Below are 27,068 nucleotides of genomic sequence, written 5' to 3' on the forward strand. Positions count from 1 at the left end.
TTAAGTTGTATTTCTATAGGAAGGTAGAAAATCTGAGAAAACTGGAATAATGTCTCCCAAATCTGGCCAATGATCTCTGTTGAGGGGGGCCAATTTGCCCTGTGTTTTATGCTGGACTGGGCAAAATAAGCAGTGTGCACACAGAGCACTAATTGCTTCATTTATCCCTCCATTTAAGCCAGGGGAACATCAGAGCTTATTCAGCCTCAGAATGGAAAATTACATGTTGGAGAGAAAATAGCCACACTGAAGGAATGACAATGCAATTCAGGTTCCACTCGTTCACATATTTTATTTATCCAGTGAAGGAAGAAAAAAAGAAAAAGACAGAACATGAAGGAGAACAAATTCTGAGAGAATACCAAGGTCACATCTTCCATTTTCCTCAGTCCATTTAAATCCACAGATTAAATAAAAGTGCAAAGGGATGAGGCGAACATCTTACCGGAGAATAAAATGTCTTATTAGAGAAAGAAAACCCTTTTTAAGGTTAATATCTACTTGGGGGCTTCTTGTTTGAGAATGGCTTATTTTTGTCTTTATAAAAACATGGCAGCATCATATAAACTGCTGGGATTGGATATTTAAGGGTAGGTGGATGAAGGCTGCAACCGGGCAGCGCTCCTGGAGTCCAGGTCTGAAAGAACCCCACAGTGATGAGGCCCACAGAACATCGTAAACATCCTTGGGGGTGAGACATGATGACACATGGCAAAAAAGGAATCTCAAACATCGTAGTCCAGAATTTCCATTATACAGATGGAGAAACCGAGACTTGGAAAGTTAAATGATTTCCCCAAGGTCAGACAGCTAGTCAGTAGTGGGAACTCAAAGTTCTTGGCTTCTAATTCAGTGCTTTTGGACATTATGTAAATAAATAATACTCCCAACATTAACTTCTTTCCCAAGATTCTAACGTTGGCAATTTTAGTTCTTTAAATTAAAACAAACAAACAAACAAAAAAAAAAACTAAAGAAAAAAAAGATTTATGGAGAACTCAGAAAAATTTATATCCAATCTCAAGAACCTCATGTTAAACAGTTAAAAGACTAATGTTTCGGTCAAAACCAGAGAACTTCATTTTTCTAAGAACACATATGACGATATCTTACACGTAGTGAGACAGGAATGGAAAACAGCACCACAAAAGGAATATTAGAAAAACCAATATTAAAAATAAAATGGGCCACGTTAGCGATTGGTAGGCTGGTCTAAACTGTTCAGTGTTTTCCAATAACACGGAAAATGACACTAAGTCACAATCTATGAGAGAAGAGTGTCAGAGGACTTCCGGTGGGCACATAGAAGCACCCTCTAAGCAGCTAGGTGCCTGTGCACAGGTTTACACATGGCATCCACCTTCACCAGAGCCACTGAGCTGAGCAAAGTTGAGTTCACGCCCTATACTGCCCACAGCTGAGCACAGCCCTGGGGCAAATCAACGCCAAACCTCCGTCACTTCAAAAGCTGACCTGCTCCATTGTAACCATGTGCATAAATTAGAGAGGGGAGGACTTCGTGGGGGGAATGGTTCAGGTTGCTGATACAGGTTGGACATTTTGAACCCTGGACAACGTGACTGGTATTTTCATTTCCCCTGGGCCTGGAGCTTTTGTCACGGGTGGGGTGTGAGCCTTGATGTCCGCGATTCGCTCTTTAAACTTTTGCTGCAGGAATTTTTCTTCTTTGGAGTAGTTTTTGGCAAACATCGACATCAGCAGGCACCCTGCCATGGATGTGCCCCCAATGCAGAAGAGCACAGCTCCTGCCAGCTTGCACATGTCAAGGGCTCCGTTAAATTGGACAGCATGTGTGTCGACCACCACAAAATCTGCTTCTCCAAAGGCTTCGATTTTGTGGGGCACAAGAAAGCCCACTGCCAGAACAGTCAGTCCGAGAATCACGAAGACTGTGCTGGAGATGAGTCCAACCTAGAGAAAGACACAATGAAGCAACACAGATAAGCGCAGTGCTTCAGCTTTCCCTGAGCCCTCCAGGGCAGGACTAGTCTTTTTTTTTGGCGGCGGGGAGTGAATTTTCCAGTCACCCCAAATTTCTATGCCTACATAATTTTCTGGTTAAAAAAAAGAAGGCGAAAAGAGGACCTTTCAGATATTAACGCCAACTAAAAACTGAAGTGTTGTCTTGATTTTTCCTTTGAGCTTTCAGTTTGTACAATGCTCCTTTTGCTCATTGTCTCATTTGGTCTTGAGGAAGAGAAAAATCAGCCTCAATATCTAGGAGCTGGCCTGACTCTATCCACTAGGCCTACATGTTGTTCAAAGTTGCCTGGAGCTCACAGTGAGGCCACGTTGTTCTCCTGTTTGGCACAATCAGTCTCACAGAACATAACATCGGACAAGCTCATTTCTCTGCCCGTGATAAAATGATATTACTTTATCATTTTCTCTAAGCACAGACAAAAACAAGGTCACTGTGCAAAATATAAAATACCTAACACCTTCCCTCCCCGCTGCCTAATGTGAATGACTGTTGCTATTCTACCAATTACAGCATTGGTCTCCTTTTAGGCTGCCCTCCCTATAGACAAGATTAAGAAATCCACTCATAGAATTTTCCCTGACAATGCAAAGTGAACTCTTGTTCCCTTAAACCCTCCCCCAAATCACCCAACCAAAGCCTATAATATATCCTTTCTCACACTCCCTTATTGAAACACCACAGAAACTTCTATGTTGTTATCTCTCTCATTGTGATGTGTAACAAACTCAACTAGCTCAACTATGTATAGGTATGTCCTGGTGATTTTGGCTGGAAGATATTGACAATCTGTGTAACTACTCACTTCTTCCCCAAGGGGTAATTCCTGTCAATCAGGACAGTCTATTTGGACCAATCAAACTGCAAATTTGGATTTCTCATTTGCCAAAAAAGAAAAAGAAAAGAAAAGAAAAGAAAAAAAAAACGAAAAGAAAAGAAAAGAAAATGAACCAGCCAATGAAGAAGGAACCATAATCACCAGTTTACAGGTGAGGAAATATAGCTTCACAAAGGGTAGTTCACCAGCCCAGGATGGACATCTAGCAAGTTGCAGGGGCAGGGCTAGAAGCCACAGATCTGCCCCCAGTCCAGTGCTCTGTCTCCTCTAACATGGAGCCATTTGGGCTTTACTTGTGCAGATAATGAGAAGTGTTAAGAGTAGCAGATGGAGATTACACTGCATCAGCTCAAGTTCTAATAAAATGTAACACTCTGAAGATGGAGGTAGTATATCATAGCACTTTAAATTCAGAGCTTTGGAATGAACAGACTCTGGCTTGGATTCTAGCATTGCCAACTAGTACTGAATTATATAAGGAAAGCCATCAATTTCCCCACCTACAAAATTATAATTTATAATAGTACTTACCTCATAGAGTTGTTGTAAGGACTAAATGAGACTATGCATGAAAGCACTTAGGCCTGTACCTGGTTAAGTAATACATTGTAATAAGTAGCTGTTATTATTTGGAAATGTACCTCTTGTAATATGCTACATTGGCAACTGCATTACTGCAATCACTCTGCACTTGGAATAAAAAAGAGCTATTATAGATGTTTATTTTTTAAATACATTTTAAATTTATTCCTGTTTCTAATTGCTTTTAGTTAGAGTAACAAGGTTGGAAAAATAACCAACTGCATGACACCATTTAATTTAGAATATTTAAAGTATGTTTAACTTATTTATTTATTAAATTCCAGGGTAATATACTAATAAAGCAGGTTTGGATAATAGAAGAAAAACATATTCCAAACCCATCACCTTAACAAAGGAGGAAGAGGAGAACTAGTATATTGAGTATTGTGAACCCCGAGAAAGACTATTATCTGCCAAGAAGGACTCCTTGTGATAAGTTGAGCTCAAATTCATAACCATAGTCTAGCAGCCATTGCTAGCAGAGGCCTCTCATGCATACTGCATTTCTGGAGAAAGCCATAGCTTGAGCTGTCAGCCTCCTGCACTATGCTTCTGCACAGTGTGAGCTGACCTTTATAAAGGAGTTCTTAGAATCATATTTTGACCAATATGAAGCCGGCCCTGTCCAATCAGAGCTGTGCAGCTGTATCCACATTTGCATCTTAACTGACCAATCAGAGCAGCTCCATAACGACCAATCAGAAGGGCAGTTCCGGACAATCAGGACAGTGCTATTTGGACCAAACGAACTGCAACTTTGGATTCCTCATTTGCAAAAAAAAAAGGTCCAATCAAGGATCAGGGTGGGTGCTTTCTTTATCCAAGCCAGCCTCCCCTTCCTCTCGGGGGAACATAATTTTGGTTTCCCCCAAAGGCTGAGTTTCCCTGGTTTGCAAACTGTTTTACTTGAATGAAGTTGCTCCTTTTGCCACCTCCCAGATTGAGGACTCTTGGTGGCACTGGATGGGTAGCAGTGACCTTTTGTTGACAGCATTTGTTATGACCTAGGCATAGTGCTAGGTGTAGTTTTCATTTTATCCTCACCAGGATCTTATGAGAAGTATTTTTATTCCAGTCAACCTGTAAGAAACTGAGTTTATAAGGTCAAAGAAGCATAGTTTAAGGTCCCATAGTTAGCAGGTGGCTTGACTAGGCTCTAACCCAGGTGTGCAAGATTTCTAAGCCCCATCCTTTTATTCTTCCATGATACTTCACCAATTGCTATTTTGCATATTATCTACCATTATATTTCTTTTATTGTAACAGAGATTTTGTTACCTTAAATGGACAAAATTCCATCATATAATATTGTAAAAAAAAAAAAACAAAACCCTTAAATACAAACAAAAAGTCAATATAATGAAAAAAACCTATTTTACATAAGCTATAAGTAGTACAGGAAAAACTGGGTTATAAAATATAACATTTTGAATGAATTTCTTCCATTTTTCTAAAACTGGTGAATAAATTCACCTTCAAAGACTATCATTTAAAAATAACTTAAAAAGTGACTCACATTGGAAAATTCTGAATTCACCAACTAAATTAACTTAAATATCCATGGTGACATGCTTCATATGTCAATAAATTCATATGTCACTCCCTCAAGAACTGGCACTAATTCTCAAAAATTGAGGGCAGCAAAAATGTATCCATCTTAGTTTCTGAGGTTCTTAAGAGCAACTGAGGCCAATGCTCTTCATGTTCTATTTCTGTCTTGTCTTAGCACAGCTCTTGTTGTACTCAATAAATATTCCTGACTGACTAACCTAAACCACCAGACTGCCGAATATGGAGACAGGTGACTGATTCTCAGAACAGTCTGCTCCTCAACTGAGCAGTACTTTATAGATTAAAATCCACTCTTGGAATATCACTCAGAAGCTAAAAGGCAAACCACGACTTGCATATGGCAGAACTTCTGCTCACTTCAAGAACCGGAAAGTGGTTGGCCTCCCTGAATCTTCTTCCTTTTCCTTGGTATATCCGAATATCAGAGAGATGCCTGCCATCTGTGGAGGGGAGCATGATGTAATACATAGCTAACTCCAAAGATTCTGAAGGTGCAAAGCTAATGAGGATCTTCCAAGAAATGTGTACAAAGAGGGCCTCCAAATCTCTTAAAATATTTCAGGGAGAGCTTGGGATAGTAGGCATGAAGCAGCAATGATGGGATCAAAACTTCCCTACATTTTAACTTCCTGAGCACATAACGGAGGTGAGGAGGGATGTTGGGATATATCAGTGTAACCCTGGTACCATGTTGGATTTCAGAAAGAATAAAATATTTGAGGAGCAACCTGGGGCTGTGGGGTGATTAGATTAGATCAACACCAGTAGAGAGAGAAGGACCATCTCAGGCTGAGACAAAGCATAAAGGCAGTAGCAAGGACAATTTTCGAACTGTAATTTCTGGTGACTCTCTTGGCTGCGGGGAGGATGTGCAAAAACCCAGTCCCTGCTATTGGAAAGGAGGACTGGATAGAAAGAACTTAGACTCCAGAATTTCTGCTGCTAGGGGTGACAAGCCAGTAACTGCTGTTATTTTGACCAACATCTCCTTCATTGTGTCTCTATGAGCTGATGATTTCTGAAAATGCAGTTTACTCCAATAAGCAGAACTGGCAGCAGTAGCAACACAGCTGTTCTGGCAGAGAGGAGGCAGTAATGACTGTTGGAAGCAAGAACTAGTGCGGCAGGGAAGAACAGCATGTGGGAGAAAATGCTGGATGGCACTAAACGTGAAGGAGCCATCTGGGTTAGAGGTAATTCAGGGGGAGCACATCAAGAGTGAAGCCTAGCTTTTCTTCATTAGCCCGAGGGCTGCTGCTGACCTCTCTTTAGCAGTATCTGAGCTATGAGTGGTGTCACTTGCCAGCAGTGATGACAGATTCTAACTCATCTGTCCTGACTTTCTTGCCTGACCTGCTTTTAGGGACACTGTGCTTTACAAAGTCACAACCTATGCCAGGATGTGATCTAAGTCATTCCACATGCCTTATCTCCTATAGTCTCCATAGCCCCCCACCCCATCTCCCGTTCACCTGGGTAGTGGTACCAGTTATCCCACATTAGCTCTTCTATTTTTCAGAGGCTCTGTCCCTTCAGCACGTGAACACATTTAATTGTTTCCATATTCAAAACCTATTCTAGATCCCTGTGTTCCTCTCTGGCTACTGCTTGAACTCATTCTTAACCTGGATAACCAAGCTTGGTCATCCATGATATCACTGAAATTGCTCTCTCCGAGGTTACTAATGACCTCCTAATTGTTGAATCAAATGTGATTTTCCTTTTCTTAACTCATTTGAATGTTCCGCATTTATGTTAAACACTCATGCTTTCTTAAAACACTCACCTATTGTTATCCCTGACACGACTCTTTTCTCTTTCCATATCTACCTGTTTAATAACCCACTCTCAACCTGCTTTGACAGACATTGTTCTCAAATTATTGGTGTTCTTCAGGGTTCCGCCCTCGACTCACACCTTTTGTTCAGTATGTTGTCTCTATTGTTTAATCTGTGGCTGCAGTTTCAACTCCCACCCATATATCAAGAATTCCAAATCTCCAACTCCAGCCTAAATCATTCTCTTGGGCTCTAGTCTCATATTTCTGACAGCCAATAGGAGGATCTACACAAAAATATCCCAAAGGCCCATCAAACCCAAACTATTCAAAATGGTACTCCTTCTTTCCTGCATAATTTTTCCGTTTCCTGCCAGTTACCCATTCACTGAGTCTTTTCTCACATTCATAGTCAATAGATAATTAAATCTTATTGATTCTACCTCATAAAGCTCTCTTGAATCTTGTCTCTCCTGTCCATCACCACGACCACTCTAATAGTGCAGATCATTGTTATATTTTGCTCTGATCATCACAATAGCATTCTGATGGTCTCCCTTGCTAGTCTCATCTTTCTTTATTCATCTTTCAAGTACTATCTGAGAATATGTTTAAAAACAGAATGAATACCACGTGGGTTTTCTTAAGAGACTTCTATATCTGCTTTCATTTCTAGAATAAAACCAGCTCCTTAATATCCAACAAAACTCTGAAGAGAGATCTAAGATATAAGTTTAAATTCTGACTTCGCTTGCTGAGGAAACTGGAGAGATCAGGATAGACAGGAGGAAGGTCTTGGGAGAAAAGAGAGGAACAATAATCTCTGTCACTTTTAGTAAGGTTACGGAAAAGAGAGTCTTGCCTTGTACCTAGTGGCTTCTTATATGGGTTGAGAGAAAGATAAGGAGGATAACCCTGAGGTGAGGAAAGACTGACTGAGAGAAGACTGTTCTCACTAGTTCATACCTGCCATACTGAGGCTGTTTGCTGCACAGACGTTCAAGTGGCAACAGCCTTAGTCGAAGTCTGGTGCAAGGATAAGAAAGAAAAATTACACCTTTGGCAGCAACAGTGGTGGCAGGGGTAGGTAGGGCCATGTCACATAGAGTTTTGCATATGGCAGCAGTTGTAGGCACTGGGATAAATTACTGAGGCAACCATTCAGTAATCCAGAACCTGTGAGGCACAGAGAATGTGTGTAATATTGCGTGTATGTGTATGTGTGTGAGATAACCTCCCCAAGAAAACCTAGACTTATTATTATCTTGCCCCCTCACTGTACTTAAACTGGAAGATTTTAGAGAATTTTTTTGTTTCACTGCTCTTCAAAGTCTTCTGGGATCTTGCTCTTCTATGCATTCCAGCATTCCTCTCTTGACTCCTCTCCTGCAACTTCTAAACTTCTACCCAAGCCATACTGAACTGTTTGCAGTCTCCTGAACGTACTGTCTTCTCTCACAACTCAATGCTTTTGCAATGCTTTCTTTCTGTTGGGTGTCCTGTTCCTGCTTGTTCACAGGTGATCTCTTCTGTGGAGCTATTTCTTCCCCAGGCTGCATCAGGTTCTCCTCACCCCCAAACTCTGTGCTCCCAGTAAGTACTATGACTGCCTTAGAGGGAGTGTTTATCATGTTGTGTTGTAATAATCTGTGTACATGTCTATGTTCCTTATTTGTGAACTCCTTCAGGTCAAGGCTGTATCTTGAAGAATAGCGTCTTATTCACAATTGAATCCCAGAGACTACCACATAGCCTTGTGCATAGTGGACATAGAAACGTTTATAGAAAGAAAGAATAGCACTGTAAAGATAGATGCTATGTAGATCCATGTGACAGAGCAAAGATTCTAACGCAGGCCTGTTTGATTCAAATCTTGATTCTCATTAAGCCCCTCCATGCTGCACATTGCTAAGGAGCTGGAGGTGAGTTCTCTAACACAGTGATTCTGAGGTTATTCAGGTTGACTGTAGTGTTCTAAATGCCCAGTCTATGGTTTAATGATTAGGATATGATTCTGGGATTTGGATGTGGCTGGAATATAATCTCTACAAGACCATGGACTTTTGCCTTTTTTTTTTTTTTTTTTTTGCCCTCTGAAGTAGGTTCACCACAACAGGGATAAATACTTTTGGATCTTATTTATATAAATGAAAGAGAGAAAATATTGAAATCTGAATTCTCAAGTTGGTAATTTACTGTGAATGCTTTATTTTAAATCTATACCGATATATTATTTGATGAATTTATAGCATTGCAAATCACATAACCACCAGTGCTTTGAATCCACACGAATGCTGACAGTATTCTGTATGTCAGTGGCATTTTAGGCTCTTGGCACAACAGATCTGTCAAGCAAATATTTGTTTTTTTGACACATGCTGAAGCAACCACCCACTTATGTGGGTAAATACAAGATGTGCCAAGCTTGGCTATTATTTCATTGATCCAGGCCAGTAAGTATTCATCAGAAATGACATTTCTACAGGGCAAAGATGATGGCTTGACCAATTTTAAAACAGAGCACGTGACACTAGTAAGATTTCGAATTAACACAGGTTTTGGATAATCTATGTTAACAACTATGTTACCCAATACTTTATTTATTAACTAGATTTCCTGTTTTATTTCCATTTCAGAACTCAGTGTCCCATATGGCATCTAGTAATGGTAACTATTACATTGAATGCTTATTGAATGCATACCAGACATTATTCTAAGCTCTTTGTAAATATTATCTTTGATCCTCACAACTTTATGTTTTAAGTACTGTAGGTATCACTGTAAGAGTCCCATTAAGATCAATTACTTGCCTGTAGTTGAAGAGCTATTAAATGAAAGAGCTGAGATTTGAACCATGCAATTTGAGGACAGAGTCCATGCTCATAATTATTATGCTACATTGTCTCTTGTTATACTATTGCCAATAGATTGCAAGTTTATGTCAATATCATTGTAAAAAATTCTGAGTTCTTTGGGAGAAAGTCAAGATGATTGGAAACCCCAGAGGCACAGAATGTTAGAGCTGGAGGAGACCTGAGACAGGCTCAGCATTCCTTCCTGAATCCTCAGCCTTTTCTTGATTTCTAAATGTTGGAACGTCCCAATGCCCTTTTCTATGTCCCTACTCTCTTCCTAGGTGATTTTATCTAGTCTAGTGCCTTATATACATTCTATATACTAATTACTCTCAATCCATGAGCTGCAGATCAGTATATTTAAATTGCCACTAGAGATCTTCACTTACATGTCTAATAGGCATCTTTAGTATAACATGGCCAGAATCAAACTCTTGGTTCCTCACTCAACCCACTTTTCTCCCAGTGTTTCTCCATCCCAGTAAATGATAACGTCATTCACTAAATAGCTCAGGCTGCAAGACTTGGAGCCATTGACTCTTCTTTGTCTCACATCTAATTCATCAGCATGTCCTGACAGCTTGGCCTTCTAACTTTATGCTAAATGACTACTTTTCACCATCTCCACTAACATCTTAATCAAAGCCACCACCATCTCTTGATGGGGTACTTTAAAAGCTTCCTAAATAATCTAGCTGCTTCTACACTGTCCTTCTATAACCTATTTTCTGTACAGCAGCCAGAATTATCCTGTTAAAATATTAGTTAGATCATGTCACTTCTCTGCATAAAATGTTCACATGGCTTCTCATGTCTCAAGGTAAGAGCCAAAGTCCTCACTATCATTTACAAGGCTCAGCATAAATCATCTGTGCCCTGTTCTTTTTCTGAATCCATCACCTTTCTTTTTCCCTCTTCTCATTCCACTTTGATCAGACTGTGCCTCTCGCTATTTTTCAAACACACCAAACTTGTTCACATTTCAGAGCTTTTGGACTTGCTATTTTCCCAGCCTAGAATGATCTTCAGCCAAATAATTTAATGGTCTGCTTCCTCAGTTCACCCTGGTATTTGCTCTAATGTCATCTCCTCTGAAAGGCTTTCACTGACCAGCATATATAAATACCAGTCCTCCATCACTCCCTATCCACTTATCCTAATTTACTTCTCTTCATTGCACTTGTCACTACCTGACATTCTATTATGTGCTTTGCTTGTTTATGGTCTGTTTCTCATTATTGTAATTTCCATGAGGGCAAAGACTTTTCTTCTCCTGTTTACCCCTTTAATCTCTAGTACTTTGCAACTTTTTCACATAGAATAGGTGCTCACTAATTACATGTTGCATGACTGAACACATTGTTTAATGAGGCTCCTGCATTTGAGGAGGTTGAAGCCCACAGAGCTGCATGATCACATAGCTGGTAGAGGTAGAGTTGGTATACTGTATTAAGTCTCAGCATTAACTCTCTCTAAATACTCAATTATTTATTTTTAATAATTGTAATTTGTCAAGTGATACTTAGCAAGCTTATAAGGGAAGCTGAAAGCATATTATGTTTTGTTTATGGATGGCTTCACAGTTGGTGAATTTAGTGGCACATTAATAATACTAGCAAAAATAATAATAATGGCATTATTATTATTTATGTTTAACCTACAAATCAAAAATTATTCTGTGCTTAGAGACTTTCTTCAGCCCATAGTTTATATTCTCCTTTCCTAAGGGAACAAAACTACATTTAGTTTTGATGCATACACAGAGTTCTAAAACTCTCAGTTCTCTGCAGCTGTAGTACTTAGTAAATCCAATAACTGTTACATTTCCTGCACGAAACACATGCTGTAGACTTACCTTCCAGAATACTGAGCTCCACCTGTTTGGTGATCTCTGGATCTGGAAATCATCCTCATACTCCCAGATTGAGGTGGTACAGTCTTCATAAAACTGATGCAGGTAGGAGCGGACTCCATAGCGTTGGTACCCGCCCTCGCCAGCAGCCTGTGCCTGTTTGGACCCACAGACGTTGCTGCAAGAATTCATCCTTCCTGGCTGAAATGATAACATTCACATGCATCAGCCCCAGGGGCTCTGGCCTTAGGATCAAAGGCTTATTAAAGGTAAACACCAGGCTAAGTAATGTCAGCTATTTGAACAATGTTCTTTTCTTAAGAGAAAAGACACTTTTCAAGACCTGTCTTTCTTATACAAAATTTCTAATACAAAATTTCCTTAACTACTCAATGACTAGAACTGGTTCTCCATAAATAAAGTGAGACATAACAGCACAGCTCACTTAAATTATGCAAAAATTTAACCATAAAGTATATGAGAAATGTCAATAAAGAAGCTGAGATTTCATTGTCTTGACAAGAAATCTTTAAACCCTTAGAATCTAGTAGTCTTTACACTTACATGTTAAAGATTTAGGCAGGCACTTATTCTCTACAGATGGAATTTGTCTTGAACTAGCCTCTCAGATGCTTAACTATGTTCCCTTGTGCAAACTACATGATGTTATCCTTAGCAGTTTGAAATTCTGCCTTTGAATCTCATGTATCTTGCTCTAACATTTTAACTAATTGTCAAGTTCTACAGAAGCTTTATTAAAAAGCTGCTGAACAACTTATGCTTCATGCTTTACTAATCATAAATGGCTTGGTCAATAATTTACACCCCACTAACTCTAACACCAGATATTTCAGTAATTATTTGTGGTTACATCTGTTCAAGTGGGATGCTAAAGTATAATGTAAAGAGTATACCCAGCCTTTTATTATTTTCCATGAGGTGTCTAGTATAAATAAGAGTTCGGAGAACTCTTAGGTGGGTAGTTTGGAGAACTGCCTGCTTCTTAATTTGATCTAATCACTACCTTAGAGAAAAGCATTTGGTTATTAATTCATGGTTTAAAAAAGGAGTTACTGAGGGACAGCATTTTTTGTAAGGAAATTCTCGGTTATTCTCTGTTCTTTGGTTTTCTGATCTCCAACAAGTGATTAATATGTAGCCAGAGACATGAAATATTTACTTGGATTTTTCAATTATCTTCTAGATCAGTGGTCCCTAATTTTTTTGGCACCAGAGACCAGTGCTCTTATGAGAATCTAATGTCTGATGATCTGAGGTGGAGCTGAGGCAGTGATGCTAGCTCTGGGGAGCAGCTGCAAATACAGATGAAGTTGGGCGGCTCCATGCTGCTCGCCTCCTGCTGTGCAGCTCATTTCCTAACAGGCTACTCACGTTCCGTGGCCTGGGGGTTGGGGACTCCTGCTCTAGATGGTTCTCCCTGTATGGACATTTCCCATTGAACCAGGTCTTCCTAGGGGTTGTGCTATAATCCAGGCTAACAGAAGACATATTAAATGTTTCCAATTACTTATCAAGAAAGCAATTAGTTAAGTAAATTTACAAGAAAAAATTAATCTAAATTTCTGTCAAGTGCCCTCATGTAGCCACATAGTTTGGTTGGATAGAATCATGGGGCTAAAATCAAAGTTGAAGCCAGGGATAGTTAGCATTTTCTTATCCCATAGCCAAAAAGTGAACCCGTAAGAATATTTTGTAAATGTGTGCCTTTGGCCACAAATAGGTTTTGGTTAGAAAATGTAGTCAAATTCAGGAAAATATGGCCCTAACTTAAAAAAAAAAAAATGATGAAAGAGGTGCTAAAGATAGTGACAATAACCTCATCTTTTTAAGGGTTGGTTAAAATTACATTTAGTGTCTACCTCCCGGTGCCTGTGTCTTCTTCCTGTTTCAGGGATAGCCATCATCTAAAGACATCAACCAGGAGGGGAGAGTAGGGGATGCAACCTTTTTAACTTTTAAACATTTTGGAGGAATATTATTTCATTTAAAAATCACAATTTTAGAATGTACTTTGCCTGCTTAGAACAGTAAAGTCTGATGGATCAAATTCTTTTGTTAACCTAGTCTTCATATTTTAAATGATAAGATGACCTCTTTAGAATCTTTTATTTAATAGTTATACAATAAAGATGATTAATAAGGGCCTATTACTAGTGACATATACGTAGAATAATTTTAAAGGTATAATCTAGTAGACTTTAAAAATATTCTAATATAATTTTGGTCAAAGGGAGATAAGATTATTATTACTAATTCTGCTTTGCCATTGAAGAAACTGAGGCATAGAAAAATCATTTGCTAAAGATTATACCATGAGTCAGGAAGCAGATGAAACATGACAATTAATACATGGACTGAATCACATACTTGGATAATCAGAACCAACTCATCCAAATATATATTTTCAGATTTTCTATAAAGCATCAGAGACTTCAACATAAAAAAGGACAAAAATAGATATGATAGGAGTAAAAAAAATTCCTCATAGCAACAGTAAGAGTTATTTTTCTTAGATGTTGAAGTCATTCTTCCTTAGGATTGAGCTTTCATGCAGAGCAGTACTGTGTGACATACTGTAGTCACTCCCTGCACAGCTCATTTCTGGCACACCAAATTAACCATTTCTGCTTTATAGGATCAGACTCAGGAGTCTAACTCTGGCAAACACAATATGGGAAAAATCATAAGAGAGACAAAGTGTCATAAAACAAATATTTTTGAGGCAGAGTGGTAGAAGGCTCTACTCTAAGTCAGAATGGATTTTTAGTGATGCTAGATACATTCTAGAAAAGGAATCCTAATGAGCCTTATTTTCCCCTTCATGCACAAGAACACAGCCTGCACTGTGCTAACCACATAGAGCAGAGAATGGCCTCTCATTAGTTGGTCATCTGCAACTTACTGATTATGGCCTCTCAGGCAAGCTCATTAACCTCTTTGGGTTCATCATCCTTAAAATAAGATGGTTCATCATTCATAAAATAAAATGGACCAGATAACCTCTAATTCCTTCCGAGTGTAGTTTTCCAAGAGTCTTGGCTATGAATCTACAGAATAAGTCAATTATTTTTGTTGGATAAACAAGTGGCTTTAATGATCTCCCACCTCCTTCCACACCCTCATTGATTGATTGTCACTGCTTTATTATTGTATGTATGAAACTTTAGTTTAAAAGAGCATATAAGCTACTAACTAGGTTACTTGGTATTAAGTAAAGTGAATGGTTGTATATCGTTTATTTTGTTTAATAAGTTAACTTCAGTATCATATATGTTGCCTAAAACAATAGTTCTTGGGAGTTTTAGAGGTTCATACGACTTCCCAAACATATTACTTGTTGGGATTTACGCCTAAATGAGAATGATCACTTGAAAAAACATAAAATTTAAAATACGACATATTAGAGTGAGAATTTTCCAGCTACAAAATCTCTCAACAGAGTTATATTCTTCATAGGGGAGCCAGTAACTTTTTGCCCCAATATAGAAAATGTGACAGTAAATTGGAATCTACTTGGTCGATTGACACCTCCAGTGTCATAAAGAGGATACATGAGGTCACATAATAAAGTCACTTTAAAAGTTGGGTAATTATTATACAATAAACTAAGTTTGAGAAGAAATGGTAGATATGCCAAAGGTTTTTTAGCTTGGTTCAGCATTTACTTAATGAGAAAGGTTTCATGAGATTTCTGACGTTTGTATTTCAATAACTATAGTAGTAGCAGCAGCAAAAACAGTAATGTTAAATATATGAGTGTTGTTAAGTGACAGATCCTGGAGAGCTCCTTTTTTTAGAGAACTTTAACATTCCAGGAAGTGAATAATGGAGGTAGGGGTGAGTGAAAATATTTTTCAATATTGTACTTAAATGAGTCCTGTGAGCATTTATTTTATAAACATTCTAGTGGAACCTGTGGCAACCTCACTGCCAGCATGACCATCATGTTGAAGTGAAAGCAACATTAGTGTCTGGTTGTTTGGTCAATCCTGAAGAGGCAGTTGTTTTCATTCTCCCTGAAGGACATTCTAGGTGCTGATAAGTGAAGATCCATCCGTGTGTGTGTGTGTGTGTGTGTGTGTGTGTGTGTGTGTGTGTGTGTGTGTGTGTTTTAAATAATCTGTCTATGGTACATATCTCAACTGCATGCACTATTATACATTAAATGCATATTCAGTTCTTAGCAACACAGCACACATATCATACCCCATAAACCCATAGGAGAAAATGAAACCTTAACTCCTCTCGCAAGGTCTTCTGAGAGGCTTTCTGCAATCAGCATATTAAACATCAACCCTCTATCGCTCTCTATTTCCTTGTCCAGATTTGTTTGTCTTCACAGCACTTGTTAACTACCTAATACACTATTATGTGGCTTATTTGTTTGTGGTCTGATTGACCATGTATATGATAGACTGGAAGCTTCATAAGGTCAGGAACTTTTTCTGTCCTGTTTATTACATTGATCTCAAGCATTTTGAAACTTCTTATACAGAGTTTTACATGGGTTGGAGTGGGTGATGGCCTGAGTGGTCTTTCATTTTTCATCCCTCTGTTCTTTCAGCATTTTTAAAGTGCTGATTATGTGCTAGATTATGTGAGATGATGGTTACAATGAGTGGGGCACAGTCTGCTCTCAATGGACTCTTGGATTAGAAGGAGAAACACTCATGAAGCACTAAGTGCAATAGAAGGGGCACCAAAATGAGGAATTTGCAGCAGGAAGAAGTACAAACATTGAGAATTCTTGAACAATTCCTCTATTCGGCAAACAAACCCATACATGTGTTACCATGATCTCTCTGTGCACTAATATTGGGTAGTATCAATTTGTTGAAAATTTGAATTTGTTAAATATGTGCAGTTACTTTTTTATTTGAAAAATGTTCATAGCTAAGAAAACAGAAATAAGTCTTTATGCCTCATGAAACACTAATAATACCACAGACTTTATATTATTTGTCTTCATGATCTCCTTGAGCAAAGAGAGGCAGAACACTGAGGCACAAAAAGGAGGAGTGTTTTCTCAGGGCTCTGTGTGTGAGTCAGTTATGAGGCCAGGCACAGGCCCTGTTCTGTTTGTTTTATTTGAAATATCATTCAATTTTCATGCTGCTTTTCTCTCCCATAAAATCATTTTGAGATAATGAGAGCGAAGTTCCCATTAGAGCTACTTTTCCACAGGGCCAGTGGTGCAAGGTATAGGCACATAGCTGAATTAGACCATTTATTCAACACCAAACCAAAAAGGCAATTCACTTAAAAGACTCAGACTCAAAGTGGGTGCAGGAAGGCATGAAAGCCTGCTAACAGCTTTTTCATTTTTAAATCAGGCATTCTGGAATTATGTAAGCATGACCTTAAAACTTGAAAATGTGTTTCTACCAATGGATTATTTCAGAGATATTTTATTTTCCTGGAGAAGTGGTAGAGATTGTGGCTCTAAATTATGAGCTTTTTTTGGAATCCTCTAAGTCAGTGGCTGTGCAGCCACCATATAGTTTTTAAACGAGGGGTAATGATATGCAATTATCTTACTACTTCAAGATGTATTTTTTAATTTTAAAGTCCAAAACCAAAATGAGAAGAACCCATATTCTATTTAAATTTCTTCTTTATATACATCCAGATCACAAAGTGCTTATAAATCTACATGTGACAAGTTTTGAGTCTTACCTTCAAAGTCCTCCTTTTCCCCTTTTTGTTGTTTACTCTTTGACCTTTCTTTTTTAACGACACATTCTTCAGTCCTATTTAAGAAAAACAACTCTGCAGAATGTGATCTGGACAAAAACATAAATTTCATAACCCATTCTCATAAGGCTAAAGAATCACTTTTATGTTGACAAAAACGTTGACGAAGGACTTCTTGTTCAAGAGCAGAGATAGTTTTCTAAATATAAAAGTATAACATATTTTGTAACTTTTTAATGGGCTCTTATGAGAGTTTATAGAGACAATATAAATGAAAATGGATCTGTAAATTCTAATAGCCTATGCAAACATTATTCTTATTTTGATATAATTATGTCCCATGCAGTCAATAATACCAGCTAGACTGATCCATTAATATTCCCAAAATTTTAACTAAAAAGATTGCTTGCTTCCTAGATATTCTAGAATTCTATTTGGTGCCTGTTTCATTTTATTATAAAATAAATAAATCTTATAGTCATTGCATTTTCTGATCTATTTATATGTGTTTTAGACTTATTGAGGCTCTTTGGATGATTTACTCATTAGATTGATTTTCACTCCTATATCTATTTTCTTCCTATCGTGATCATTTGCATCAGCCTAAGAAAACCAGGTGCTCATGCAAGATTTAATTAAAAAGCCATTGCCAGCTATAGAGCTATTAGTTTCCTATATTACTCTAGTCATGTGAAATAAAATAACTAGGGTCATATTTTTCAAGAGGTCATTAAGAATTCTTTCTGCCGAACAGTTCCCCATCCATTTGCAGGGGAATCTCAAAGACCTGAGATGAGTAAGCCTAGTTGAGAACTGACCAACAGTTTTCAGTATTTTGCAGCTGAATTTTATATGAACCTGCATATAGGTTCTCCAAGTCAAATCTCCAAGATCCATTTTTTTTTGCACCCAAATTTAATTTTGAGGGTATCCTGGATCTGGATAAGCAAAAGAAAAGCCACTATCATCTCTTCTCTCCCCTCCTCCCCTACTCATCTCTTCCTCCCTCCCTTCCCTCTTACTTTCTCTTTCTCTTTCTATCTCCTGTCTCTCTATAAATTCTCTCTGTCTCTCTGTCTCTCTCTCTGTCTCTCTTTGTCTCTCTCTGTCTCTGTCTCTCTCTCCTCCCTTCTTTTTAGTCTTCCCATTTTCTATGTAGGAATTGACTCCACACTTGCCCTTTACCAAGGCTGGCTTGGAGCCCAAGGAGCTCTCCGAGGTGCTGAAAACATTTCTGCCTCAGAGCCAAGAGCCAATTAAGCAAACACCAGCTGTTTAACTCCAGCTCTGTTTTCTTTGAGGTCTTCAGCTTTGGTCTTACCGACACCCAACGCCCCTTTCTAGCCACACAAGAAGTAGGTCCTGAGATAAAAACACGCAAACATTTTTAGACGTGGCAAAGGAGTGAAGAGAGCAAGTTGGGGGTTAAATTCAGCCTGGAAAACAAATCAAATCAGCTTTGCAAACTCCAAATACATATATTGACTATTACCTAATATATAACTTTTATTGTCTCACGGAAAAGAAATTCTTAAGTTTTCTCTGTATACCTTCCAAATTCTTACATAACCCAAACCACAAACCGTCAAAGCATGGAGTTGGCTACTCCTGATTTGTATGTGTTCACGGATTTTAGTACCGTGGTTTATAATAAACATAAATGAGTAACGTGGGGTGGGGGGAGAGGAGAGAGAGAGAGAGAGAGAGAGAGAGAGAGAGAGAGAGAGAGGAGAGAGAGAGAGAGAGAGAGAGAGAATGAATATTTATGCTTGAGGAGAGAGGAAGGAAAGAGAAAGGGAGGAGAGAGAGACTGGAGAGATAAACAGTATAGAACGCCGCACCCCTGGGCTCTGCATGGCTTTACCTGCCCCCTCCGATCCCCTGACCCGTGGAGCAAGTGCAGCCAGCTAGCCGCAGATCTCTCGCTGGGGTCCCATCGCTACCACCGCCACCGCCACCGCTCGCGCCGCACGGAGCTCAGCCTGCGCGTGATTGACAACCGGGCGCCGCGTGCCCGCGCAGCCGTCGCCACTGCCGCCACCGAAGGGGCGGGGTCCGCGCTGCGCGGGCGCGCGGCGAGTGGGCGGGGCCGGAGCGGTGAGTAGGCGGAGCCCCGAGCGACCAAGAAAGCCAGCCTCCTTCCCGCCTGCACCCAAGATCTGTACTACTCTGCAGAGCAGCTGCCATGTGGAAGGCTGGTCACTGTGCCCAGAAAAAGCTCCACGGGCCGGGAACCTTGTCTGCCTTTACACCTTGTCCACTGTTTTCTTCTCTTGCCCAGCACAATGTCTGGCCATAGGAGGCTCAATACACACATATATTTTTAATGAATAGAGAAGGCAGACAGACCTGAAGTCTGCTTCTTCCCCCACCACCCCTTTTGGGATGTGTAGAGGCTTCTCCCCACCACGGTTTTGTTGTTGTTGTTGTTGTTTCGTTTTTCTCTTTTGTCCTTGAGGAGAACAAGGTGAGGAGCTTCTCTGACTGGCAGAGCCCAATTGAAAAACACCTTCTCGTTTCTATCAGCGTTGGGCACTTTCAGTTCCTCACCTCACCCCTGACTGCAATGTCAGGAAGTCTCAATGGGTGAGATGGAAGAACGATGAAGAAAATGGATTAAATGATGATATTCAAGAAAAACACACAAACGTATGAAGACAAGAACACACCAAGAAAGCACCTGTGAATACCTTAGAAAATTTGTGTAAGTGTGGGCAAGAGAGCATATAAACACAATGACCCTTGCTTCATGAGACTTTCTGCAGACCACTGGTAAGTGGCATTTAATGAAAACGATTCCTAAGGTAGTTAATATTTGCACAGCTATGCTACACATAAAATAATAATAGCATCTAACATTTACATAGTGCTTACTATGTGCCAGGTATTTTAAGTAAACCACATATATATTAATTATATGCATATTAAGCCATTAAATCCTCACATCAGTCCTATGTGGTAAGTATTCTTTATTATCCCAATTTTACCGGTGACACGGTTGAGGTATAGAGACAAGTGGCTTGCACCTGTGATGATTAGGCTCATGATTACTTGTCATAGTACTGCTAAATGGGAGAAGTGGACTGGTATCTACAAAGTTACCTCCTAGAGAGGATTTAGCATATAAGTGATATTTGCCTAAAGAAAATACTAAGAAACAACTATTTTTTAATTAAACAGTAGACAGACAAAAGCAAATGTTGAGCAAATGTTTTGAGGGAAACCAAGGACAGGGATCTTTGTTCTGCAGGTTCACAACTCTTACTCCAGTTTCTACATTACAGTAGTCCCCCTTTATCTGCGGGAGATATGTTCCAAGACCCCAAATGAGTGCCTGCTACTGTGGCTAGTACCAAACCCTACGTACACTTTGTTTTTTCCTTTACTTACATACTCATGATAAAGTTCATAAATGAGGATTCTTTTATTTTCCTTATTAAGTAAAGAACCTTTACCTTTTCGCTTAAAGAAAGCATGGCTTCTTTTTGGCATATCGAGATTGCCAGCCTCACCACTCTTGTGCTTTGAGGTCATTATTAAATAAAATAAGGGTTACTTGAACCCAAACACTGCGATACCACAACAGTTGATCTGATCACCAAGGTAGCTACTAAGTGACAATTGGGTGAGAGCATCATTAGTCACTTAGTGGAGATGCTGGACAAAGGGATGATTCCTATCCTGGGCAAGATGGAGTGTGACAGTGCAAGATTTCATCATGGTACTCAGAATGGTGCACAATTTAAAACTTATGAATTGTGTATTTCTGGAATTTTCCACTTAATATTTTTGGACTGTAGCTGATCACAGATAACCAAATCATGAAACCTTGGAATGCAAAACTGTGGACCTGAGTAGAGGGGTCAGGGAAGCAGGGAACTACTGTGCTTTCAATACTACTTAAGCCTGTAGGTGCCACTCATTTCTTTCTCCCTTCTTGATATCATGAAAGTGCCTCTTTTCAGAGTTTTAACATGTTGCTCGCTAGCTCGTTTTTCTCATGTTCAGTGTATGGGTATGGTGAACATTTATTTATTCTTAGTTTGTGACATGACCAGTGTGTTTTTCCATCCTTCAAAGTCCATAAGAATCAGCATACATGCAAAAATCCAGGGGCTCTGAGTTATGCTTCTATCAAAGATGAGGCTTCAAGAAGGGCATGGTTGACTTCCTGGTGTCTACCTTGTTGGTCTCTTTTGACAATGCATGAAGAATTCATCATTCATTAATTCAGAGAGGTAGTGTAAATAGGGCTTGGATTGAACATACCTGGGTTTTAATCTTGGTTCTGCCAACTCCTGCTGTTTAACCTGGTCGTTTCTTCACCACTCTGTTCCCCATGTCCTTTATTCATAAAGTGGTTCTAATAATATCTACTTCATATAGTAGTTATGAGAATTAAATGAAGTGACAATTATAAAGTAGTTATAATGCCTGGCATATAGTAAGTACTCGATAAATTATAGCTATTATTATTGTTGTTGTTTTTATTTAACTAAATGTTTTGGGAGCCTATGAAAATTTTCATCTTGGGGTCTCAAGTCTTCTAAGTTTTCCAGGTACTCTCCATTTGCCTTGTCTCCTCTTTTACTAGATCTGCTTTCAACCTATGCCATTGCTGGCCTTTCTGGAAGTTTCTGATGAGGTGGACAAGGGTGGACATACTTATCCAGGAGCCTGGGAGCCACATTGGCCTTCCAGATTCTACTAGCACAGCAGCCTTTCTTCTCTCTCAATCAGTAGTAAGCTGAATTAATGAGATTAAGTAAGATATGATTTAGACATCTCAAGATGGCTTTAAAATGTGAATTATCACCATTTTTTTGCCTTTTACAAACCATAGCTTTTATTTGTTTTCAAACATTAGGGAACAAAGATGATCAATTTGAAACAACTAAGCTTTCACTTAGAACGTATTACACAATTTCCCTGGGTACAGTCACAGAAACATTTACCAGTGAATATCTTAATTCATTATTCAACACACATTTATTGAATGTCTGCCATTTAGAGCACAAAGAGTAAGATACAAACAGAGGCATTATGGAAAGTCACAGAGAAGAATGGTCAGCAGAAGTTGTAGATTCTTGAGTTGTTTTCCAGAAGAGATGATGTGATTAGGCCTCAACCTGCCTTTGTAATCTTATATTTCATTATTTCCCTTAAAAGCTCATTTCCCTTTTATGAACTATATAGATGTCTAACCAATGTACTATATGCTTGAAACTAATTTAAATAAATAAATTTTTTTTTTAAAAAAGCTCATTTCTTATCACACTGAACATATTCTGTGTTCTTCATACACAGCTTGTATTTTCTTCCTTCCCTTTATTTACTTCAGTGGTTCTCTATGCTTCTTCTGCCATATCTGTGTCTCTGAGTACTGCCCATTCTTCAAATCCAAGCATGACCATGACCACTGCCTTTTTAATAAAGCTTTCTTCGATATGCTTGAAAATGATTCATTGTTCTTTATTTTGAACTCCTAAAGCATCTAGTCTCATTTGTTTACCTGTCTTATGGCACTTTTTTTTTTTTTGCCTTGAATTGGCATTATTTGTGTGTCTATTTACTCTCTCCTGTTAGGCTTCTAAACATTGTGAAGGAAAGATTTACCCACATTTCGCTTTGTATTCTACACAATGACTAGTACGTCACTTTGTACAAAGTAAGTACTCATTTTTGGTGAATTAATGGTATAGATCTAGAGGTGAGCCTTGATAGGTGGATAGGTGGATAGGTGGATTTGGGTAAAAGGAGGAGAGAAGAGAGTATTATGATAGGCTTAGGGAACAAAAAGCACATGATTCAGCTAGCAGACTCAGTTCCGGGATTTGTTCCTGGAATTCAGGGTCCATAAGAGGAGGATGGGACAATGATGGAGAAAGTCACTGATGAGAGGCAGAGCCTTTAGCCACTAGACACTTCAATGGTGGCCTACATTGCTGCTTGGATAATCATAGCCCGGCCAACTTTTGCCCGCCTGGCCTTCAGACTGTCCAAGCTGAGGGTACAGTGTTCTGTACCAGGCAGTAGCTTGTGATTAGTATGCTTTCTGTGCTCCCAGACGGAACAGATGTCTGTCTGCTTTTTTTCTGCTTAATGATGATGGCAGATTCCCACTGATCAAGATCCAATTTCACATTTTCTGAAACACTGTGGCTGAGAAATTCTGTTTGGCCAGTTGTGAGGCCCAGCCTCCCCCTTTGCAGGGAATCTTTGCTTTGTAAATGAATGTTAACAAAAGGTGCAGTGGGTAGGAACGGCAGCAGCATTTAGCCTTGCTCAGGTGGAACAAGTGATTGGAGGAAGTACTGGACATGGTCTCCACCTGGATGTGTTTGATTTTCTGCTTTCGTTTCTCTCCTACTAACAAAAGGATCTTTGCTGATCTTTTAAGTCCATTGCTACAAGAAAATATTTGGGATTTGAAATAGTTTCTTTTTTTACAAGTTTCTCTTTGGTAGGGAAATACATTATCTGTTCTTTAGTTATGAATAAAGAGTTAATCAGATCTTTTCTTATAACAAAACAAATCTGGGGATGAAGAAGGAATAGGTTAGGGCTAGAGTGGAAATATATATTCAGAGCCTGAAAAGCTGTCCCAGAACCCCGGAGTAATATATCTCCATAGTAGTTATTTTTCCTGTGTTTTTCCCTCAGTTTTATTGAGCTATAACTGACATATAACATTGTGTAAGATTAAAGTGCACAGTGTTGATTTGATACACTTGTACTGCAAAATGGTTACCAACATAGCATTTGCTAACACCTCCCTTATGTTACCTAATTAGTTTCTTTTTTTGGTGAGAACATTTAAGATTTATTCTCTTAACAACTTTCAAGTATATAATACAGTATTATTAATTAGAAACACCATATTGTAAATTAGAATGTATTCATCTTATCACTGAAAGTTTGTAACCTTTAACCAACATCTCTCCATTTCCTCTACTCCCCAGACCCTGGCAACCACCACTCTACTCTGTTTGTATGAGTTCAACATTTTTAGATTCCATATAAGTCAGATCATACAGTATTTATCTTTCCCTGACTTATCACTTAGCATAATGCCCCTGAAGTCCACTAATGTCACAAATGGCAGGATTTCATATATGCAGGATTTCTCACACACACACACACACACACACACACACACACACACACACACCTTCACACGCCATATCTTTATTATCTTTATTTATTCATTCATTGATGTACACTTAGGTTGTTTCCAAGTCTTGGTTATTGTGAATAAAACTATGATGAACATGGAATTGCAGACATCTCTTTGAGATCTTGTTTATATTTTCTTTGGCTATATCCCAGAAGTGGAATCGCTGGATCATATGCTAGTTTAATTTTAATTTTTTGAGGAACTTCCATATTATTCTCCATAGTGGATATACCAATTTACATTCTCACCAATAGTGCACAAGGGTTCCCTTTTCTCTGCATACTACCAACATTTGTTACCTCTTTGGGATTTTTTGTTTTGTTTTGTTTGCTTTTTGATGACAACTATCCTAACGAGTGTCACCTGACATCTCATTGTGGTTTTGATTTGTATTTTCCTGATGATTAGTGATGTTAAACACGTTTTCATGTATCTGTTAGACATTTGCACATCTTTGGAAAATGCCTACTCAGGTTCTTTCCCATTTTTTAATCTAATTGTTTGTTTTGCTATTTAGTTGTGAGAGTTCATTATATATTTTGGATATATAATTTGCAAATATTTTCTCCCTTTATATACATTGCCTTTCATTTTGTTAATTATTTCTTTTGCTGTGCAGAGCTTTTTAATTTGATATAGTCCCACTTGTTTATTTTTGCTTTTGTTGTTTGTGCCTTAGCAAAACAATTATTGCTAATATCAATGTCAAGGAGCTTTTCCCTTATATTTTCTTCTATGAGATTTATAATTTCAGGTCTTATGTTTAATCTTTGTCTCTATCTTAAAGATATAATTATATTTAATCCATTTTGAATTATTTTTTTGTAACTGGTGTAAGATAGGGGTCCAGTTTCATCATTTTGCATGTGAATATCCATTTTTTCCAGCACTATTTATTAAAGAAATGATATTTTCTCTATTGAGTATTTTTAACTCTTTTGTTAAATATTAGTTGACTGTATTTGCGAGAGTTTATTTCTGGGCTCTTAAGTTTGTTCCATTGGTCTATGTGTCTCTTTTTATACTAGTACCATACTGTTTTGATTACTATAGCTTTGTAGTATAGTTTGAAATCAGAAAGTATGATGTCTCAAACTTTATTCTTATGTCTCAGAATTGCTTTGGTTAGAGGTCTTTTGCAGTTCCATATGAATTTTAGTGTTTTTTTTTTCTATATCTGTAAAAAATGGCATTGGAATCTTCATAAGAATTGCATGAAGTCTCTAGAATACTTTGGAAAGTATAAACTTTTTAACAATATTAATTCTTCCAAGCTATGAACATGGGATATATTTTTATTTGTTTATGTCTTCTTCAGTTAATTTCATCAAAGTTTTATAGTTTTTAGTGTATATGTATAGATCTTTTAACTCCTGGGTTAAATTTATTCTTAAACATTTCATTATTTTTGATGCTATTGTGAATGATATTTTTTTCTCTTTCAGATATTTCATTGTTTGTGTATAGAAACATAGTTAAGTTTTGTATGTTGATTTTATATCCTATAACTTTACTGAATTTGTTTATTCTAACTTTCTTTTGGCAGAATCTTCATAGGAATTTCTATGTATGATATTATATCATCTGCAAACAAAGATAGTTTTATTTCTTTCTTTCCAAGTTGGACATCCTTTATTTCTCATTCTTTCTGATTGCTCTGGCCATACTTCTAGTACTACGTTAAATAAAAGTGGTCAGTGGGCACCCTTGTCTTGTTCTGGATCTTAGAGGAAAGATTTCAACCTTTTACTGATGAGCATGATGTTATCCGTGGTCTTGTCTTGTATAGCCTTCGTTATATTGAGGTATATACCTTCTACACTTAATTTATTGAGCATATTTATCGTGAAAGAATGTTTTATTTGTCAAATGTTTTTTCTGTATTTATTGAGATGATTATATGATTTTTATCTTTCATTCTATTAATATTGTATGTTACATTTATTGATTTGTATATGTCAAACTATCCTTATACCCTAGTGAAAAATTCTACTTGTTCATTTTGCATGATCTTTTTAATATACTGTTGATTCTTGTTTGGTAACATTTTGTTGAGAATTTTTGCATCTATATTCATCAAAGATATTGGTCTATGTTTTTCCTTATCTTGCTTTGGTATCAGGGTAATCCTGAGCTTGTAAAATGAATTCGGAAGTGTTCACTCCTATTCAATTTTTTGGAAGAGTTTTAGAAGAAATGGGGTTAGTTCTTTAAGTGCTTGGTAGACTACCAGTGAAACCACTTACTGCTGGGGTTTTCTTTGCTGGGAAGTTTTGATTACTGATTCATTTTCTTTTCTTATATTAGTCTGTTCAGTTTCTGTTTCTTCATAATTCAGTCTTTGCTGGTTGTATATTTCCAAGAATTGATCTAATTATTTTAGTCTTTCCAATTCGTTGTCTTATAATTGTTCATAGTTGTCTTTTAAGATCTTTGTGTTTCTGTGGTATTAGTTGTAATGTCTCCTTTTTCATTTCTGATTTTTCATTGTGTCTTCTGTTTTCTTATCTAGCTAAAGGTTTGTCAATTTTGTTTATTTTTTAAAAAATCAGTCTTCATTTTATTGATCTTTTCTATTGTTTTTCTGGTCTGTATTCCATTTATTTCTGCTCTGATCTTTGCAATTTCCTTCCTTCTACTAACTTAGAGCTTCTTTTGTTTTATTTTTCTCATTTCTTGAGGTATAAAGTTAGGTTGT

General features: G+C 38.0%; 1 protein-coding gene across 2 annotated transcripts; it reads right to left on the reverse strand.

Annotated features, from left to right (window-relative positions):
- Window positions 1-272: 272 nt before the first annotated feature.
- Window positions 273-19,257, reverse strand: NRSN1 (neurensin 1). 2 transcript variants are annotated; one of them, XM_039874814.1, is made up of 4 exons: window positions 19,058-19,257; window positions 17,176-17,249; window positions 11,482-11,679; window positions 273-1,932 (listed from the first exon to the last, which is right to left on the reverse strand). In XM_039874814.1, exons 3-4 carry the CDS (start codon window positions 11,668-11,670, stop codon window positions 1,534-1,536), a joined length of 588 nt encoding a protein of 195 aa, XP_039730748.1. In that variant the 5' UTR covers window positions 11,671-11,679; window positions 17,176-17,249; window positions 19,058-19,257; the 3' UTR covers window positions 273-1,533. The 2 variants fall into 2 exon arrangements, with proteins under 2 accessions (XP_039730748.1, XP_039730747.1); XM_039874813.1 differs by lacking the exons at window positions 17,176-17,249; window positions 19,058-19,257 and having other exon boundaries at window positions 11,482-11,812.
- Between the last annotated feature and the right edge of the window lie 7,811 nt (window positions 19,258-27,068).

This window comes from Pteropus medius, unplaced genomic scaffold (genome assembly GCF_902729225.1).
Source record: "Pteropus medius unplaced genomic scaffold, Ma_sr-lr_union100, whole genome shotgun sequence".
Taxonomy (NCBI): Eukaryota; Metazoa; Chordata; class Mammalia; order Chiroptera; family Pteropodidae; genus Pteropus; species Pteropus medius.

Excerpts from the sequence above, each read along its gene's own strand:
- NRSN1 (XM_039874813.1), bottom strand. The coding sequence starts at position 11,694 with ATGTTATCATTTCAGCCAGGAAGGATGAATTCTTGCAGCAACGTCTGT. Across the intron at positions 1,933-11,481 it reads GGAGCTCAGTATTCTGGAAG|GTTGGACTCATCTCCAGCAC; the intron begins GTAAGTCTACAG and ends GTCTTTCTCTAG.